This window comes from Bombus pascuorum, unplaced genomic scaffold (genome assembly GCF_905332965.1).
Source record: "Bombus pascuorum unplaced genomic scaffold, iyBomPasc1.1, whole genome shotgun sequence".
Lineage (NCBI taxonomy): Eukaryota > Metazoa > Arthropoda > Insecta > Hymenoptera > Apidae > Bombus > Bombus pascuorum.
Window position 1 is genome coordinate 1 of NW_026869765.1, and position 4678 is coordinate 4678.

A 4678-nucleotide genomic window follows, 5' to 3' on the forward strand; every position below is an offset into this window, starting at 1 on the left:
TTGTTTTGTTTGTCTAGTGGTAGTTGCTGGTTTTGTGGTTGCCCGTGCTGCCTCTTGTATAGTTTTTGTAAGTGTTGTTACAGCTTGTTCGATGTGTTGGGGCGTTTTCAGTGGGATGTTGCAGTTGATTTTGCTTTCAATTATTTCTTTGAAGGTTTGCCAATTAGTGGATTTGTTGCATAGCGTCTCTGAGTTGTTGTAGAGTATTGGCTTGTTTCTGTATGTTATTATTATGGGTGTATGGTCGGAGCTAAGCTCGAGGCTGGATGCTATATTTATTTTATTTCCGTTTAATCCCTTTGTGACTGCAAAGTCGAGTAGGTCAGGGATTTTGCTCAGATCTGTCGGCCAGTATGTCGGTCTTCCTGTGGATAATATATTGAGATTGTTTTTCCTGATGTGTTTTTCCAGGGTTCTGCCTCGAGGTGTAGTGATTCTTGATCCCCATGTTGTGTGCTTTGAGTTGTAGTCTCCTGCTGCGATAAACTTGTCGCCTAGTTGTTGGAAGTATTCTTCCCACATTTGTGCTGTAATTTTGTGTCGCGGTGGTGCATATACTGCTGACAGCTGTAGACGGTTGCTGCTAGTTTGTACGGTAACGGTAGTTGCTTGTATGTGTTCTTTACTAACTTGGCTGTGTAGGTGGTGTTTAATGTCGTTTCTTATTATCACTGCGGTTCCTCCGTGTGCTTTTCCTGAGGGGTGCTTGGTATCGTATATGGTATAGTGCGGTATTTTTGTGTAGCTTTTTGTTGTGAAATGCGTCTCTGATACGAGTAGTTTGTCTATGTTGTTGTGGTATAGGAATGCTTTGGTTTCAATGGCCCTTTGTTGTAGGCCGTTAGAGTTCCAGGCAGCTATTTTTAGTATGTCCGTTTTTACTTTTTGCTTAGCATGGTTGTTATCAGTTGTATCATAGCTGTGATTTGTAATGATTGCTGTTTGAATGCTTCGTTTAGTTCGCTTATCGTTCTTGTTAACATGTCGGTGCTTTTGATGGATTGTTTTAATAGTTCTTTTATTTCTGTAGCGTCGTTGGTGTTGTTGTTGTGGTTTTGGTTGGCTACGGGTGTTACTTCCTTGGTTGCTTGCGCGTAGCTTCGACTGCCAGTGGTGTTGATATTGTTGTGGTTGTTGTTCATTACGTACTGTACTTTAATTGGTGTCTCAGCTTCTGCCCTGTCTTGTTGTGTGTGGTGGTAGTTATATGTCCTGCTTCTAAACGGCGGAAACAATTTACGTTGGAGTATTTTTCTGGCTGGGCAGCCTTTGTAGCTGGCTGGGTGGTTTCCGTTGCAGCTGTAGCACTTTACCTCGTTTATTTTTCCCGTATATGGGCAGTAAGTTGTCAGGTGCTTTTCTGCGCATTTGACGCACACCGGGTTTCTGTTGCAGTAATTTTTTGTGTGCCCATATTGTTGGCACCGCATGCATTGAGGTATGTCTTTTTTTTGTCTGGGTGGTTCAACTGTGATTATTGTGTTTAAGATTTGTTTAATGTCATAGATTTCCTTGTTGTTTTTGTTCGGTTCTAGTTCTATTAGGAACAGCGGTAGTGGTTGTTTGGTACCAAATCTCGTTATGTTGTTTATTGCCCTTACCTGGTGTCCGATTTTGGCTAGTTCGTCGCATATGTTGCTTGTATTTGTTCTTGGGTGTAATCCTCTGATTACTACCTTGTAGCTTTTATCCGATTTCAATTGGTAGGTGTGGTACCCGGCGTTTTTTTCTTTTAGCACTTTTACCACTTTTCTGTAGGTTTCTGGGGCGTTGATTAGCACTTTTACCTGGTCCAGTTTTAATTGTTTTATTGAGTAGTTTTCTTTGCCTGCCGTATTGTTTAGCAGTTCGAGGAGGGGGTCTGTTACTTGCCCATCGATGTATATTGGTGGTGGTTTGGCGTTGTGTTTTGGTTTTTCCGTTGTTTCTGGTTCCTTCTCTTGTGGTAGTATGCTGAAGGGGTTTTGTAGTGGGATTTCTTGGAGCCACTGCTTACTTTCTGTTTCTGCAGCCCTCCTAGTATTTGCGTTTGTTGTAATTTTTCTTCTTTTGCTGGGTTAGATCGGGTAAGATGTAAAAATAATTTCTGTAAGTCTCACGTGTTGTTAATGGTGATAAATAAATATATACTAGATAACTGTAGACTACAGTTATTCCAACACAATCACCCCTATTATCGTAATTGAAATCAGGGGATCGCCCTGCTCGCGGTGTCGATTCGTACATCGTAACGGGAATTTACGACTCCTGTTGACGCGTCTCAAAGCGAACGCGTCTCCCCGCGACTGGACGAAAATACAATTTCCTTAAGTTAACTTATGCTGTTTATGATATTGCAAAGAAATAAATCATAATATATTCATTAATTAAACAAAGAAATGCTATTACTTGTAAGAACCTATAGTGACTGGCGAGAAATATCACAATTATAGTTTATATTTGGAATTTATTTCACAACAAATACACAGAGCTACATGATAAACAACAGAAAAAATATATAAATTTACTAACTTTTAAATCTTACTTATTAAATATAATCATATCTATACATCGAGTAACACGACATGTATCTATATATCTATTCTATGTATCTATGTGTGACAACAACAATTGTCTAACAAATTTTCAAAGCGTTGATAATTGAAATGATAAAAACTTTCTACTTTTAATACTAGATCAACCAAATTTAGATACGTTAATGAAAGAAGAATTTTGAAAATCAATTAAGGGATATGATACATAACAATAGATACAATAGAGAACAATTGCAACATGATAGAAATTGATACAGTGTTTAACAATGTTTTAAATACATTTCATTATCGGAAATTAATTGTCCCACTGTCGGCCGGGTGCAATCAATATCAGCACAAAGTCTTCTGCCGCTGTACCGTCGATACCATTATACAAGTGTATATGGTGCTCCTCTTCTTCGCCGATAGTCGGCATTCTCATTATCGGCCGTCTGGTACGTTGTTGAAATCTCTGTTTGGGTCGAATGTAAAATTAAATACCATTATTCATTATTCCTTTAACTATCGTTAAAGAATATAAATGATAATATATGAAATGATATTCTATCTAAATTAATTTTCTTTTAAAGAAATTTTTTCTGTAAATATATGTGTATAATAAGTATATTTCCAAAACTTATATTCATTCCACATATATTTTTGTTTTTATATTTAATTATTTAAAAGATCAAAAAATACTAAATAGTTAACTGATTAACTGAATTGATTTGTAAATGACAATTCTATGTGCCTATTCTTATTCCTTGCAGTAATGAAAATACAACAATTTTGTATGTTATTTTCATTGGTCTGTTTTTAAGAAATAATAAATATAATGGTAGTATGGTAGGATAGGAGAGTTTGTGCCATTACATTATTGGTTTTGAATTTCTTCCGAAGATATAAAGCTTTAAATTGCAAAAATAATAGTAAATTATGCAGAATAAAATTTGATGAAAATTTGATGTATAGTTCTAGAAATTTCGCGATAGCTGGATCAGAGAGCATTGTAGTTTCGAAGAAGATACAAGAAAAATTTTGAAGTGACATATCTCTTAAATGAATTTCACCTCTATTAAATCTGATGGTTTAATTATATGACAATTATTTTCTCACTGAATTCAAATAAATACAATGGCCATGACAAGTATTGACACATACTCTCATTTTTAAATGAAACGTTTAAATGACATACGAGTCGTATGAAATAGCCACAGTAAGTAGGGGATTAACCATTTTCCATGGAATTTCAACAATCTTAAGAACACTTACGTATCAAATCAAGTACAAAAGGAATCTTAAGAAATAGAATTCGCTACGTTTCGCTTTCACAAATATTGAAATCTGCCAAAAAAGATTTCGAAAGAGCAATTAGGAGCGACAAGAACGGTTCAAGAATTTTTTCCGTGGTTACGCATATAATTATATATGGAAAGGGAAACGGCAGAAATCGATGTCAAAGATACTGATGGCTATTTTTACACGGCGATACTTATCTTCTAGCGTGAAGGATGACGAATGAAATACCTACTTCGTGCAATGGATGAGGGTATTGCCAGCTTCGTGATATAATAGCGGAAGTTCTACGAGATGGTCGAGCCATGGGCATCGGTTCATCGCTGGACGTCAGTTCATCGCTGGGCGTCAGATCATCGCTGGGCGTCGGTTCAGCGATGAGCGTCGATTTAAGTAAGGTCGAGCCGTAAGTAGCCGAGAAGGGTCGTGGGAGAGGATTCGGCCTCACCTGCATAAGCGGCTGCACCAAGCAAGGCGGTTGAATACCCGGCATCTCGCTGTGCTGGACCACGTCATGCATCTCGATTTCGTCATTGTTTACTACGTCGTCGATTGTCTCCATTTGGAAACAGCTGTGCACCCTCCGATGCAAAGTTACATAAAAGTGGCAGCTAAACAGTACCAGGATGAAGTCTGCCAATACCTCACTGATGCTAAGGATTAACACGAACCAGCTATAGCTTCCAGAGTCTGTATTCTGTAAAAAGACAATGGTTCGTAGTCATTTATCAATTTATCATTTATCAATTTGTCATTTATCAATTTTGATAAATAACAAGAGATGTAAAAGACATGTAAACTGCGTAAAATTCTCGGAAGAATTAGAAAGAAGATATTAGTGTTAGAGAACAAAGATATATCACGATTAT

The 4678-nt window shown here is 37.2% G+C and overlaps 1 protein-coding gene across 1 annotated transcript; it reads right to left on the minus strand.

Annotated features, from left to right (window-relative positions):
* Positions 1-2637: 2637 nt before the first annotated feature.
* Positions 2638-4461, minus strand: LOC132915959 (cell surface glycoprotein 1-like). The gene is made up of 2 exons (XM_060975722.1): positions 4045-4461; positions 2638-2985 (listed from the first exon to the last, which is right to left on the minus strand). The coding sequence occupies exons 1-2, from the start codon at positions 4369-4371 to the stop codon at positions 2830-2832; spliced, it is 483 nt and encodes a 160-aa protein (XP_060831705.1). The 5' UTR covers positions 4372-4461; the 3' UTR covers positions 2638-2829.
* Between the last annotated feature and the right edge of the window lie 217 nt (positions 4462-4678).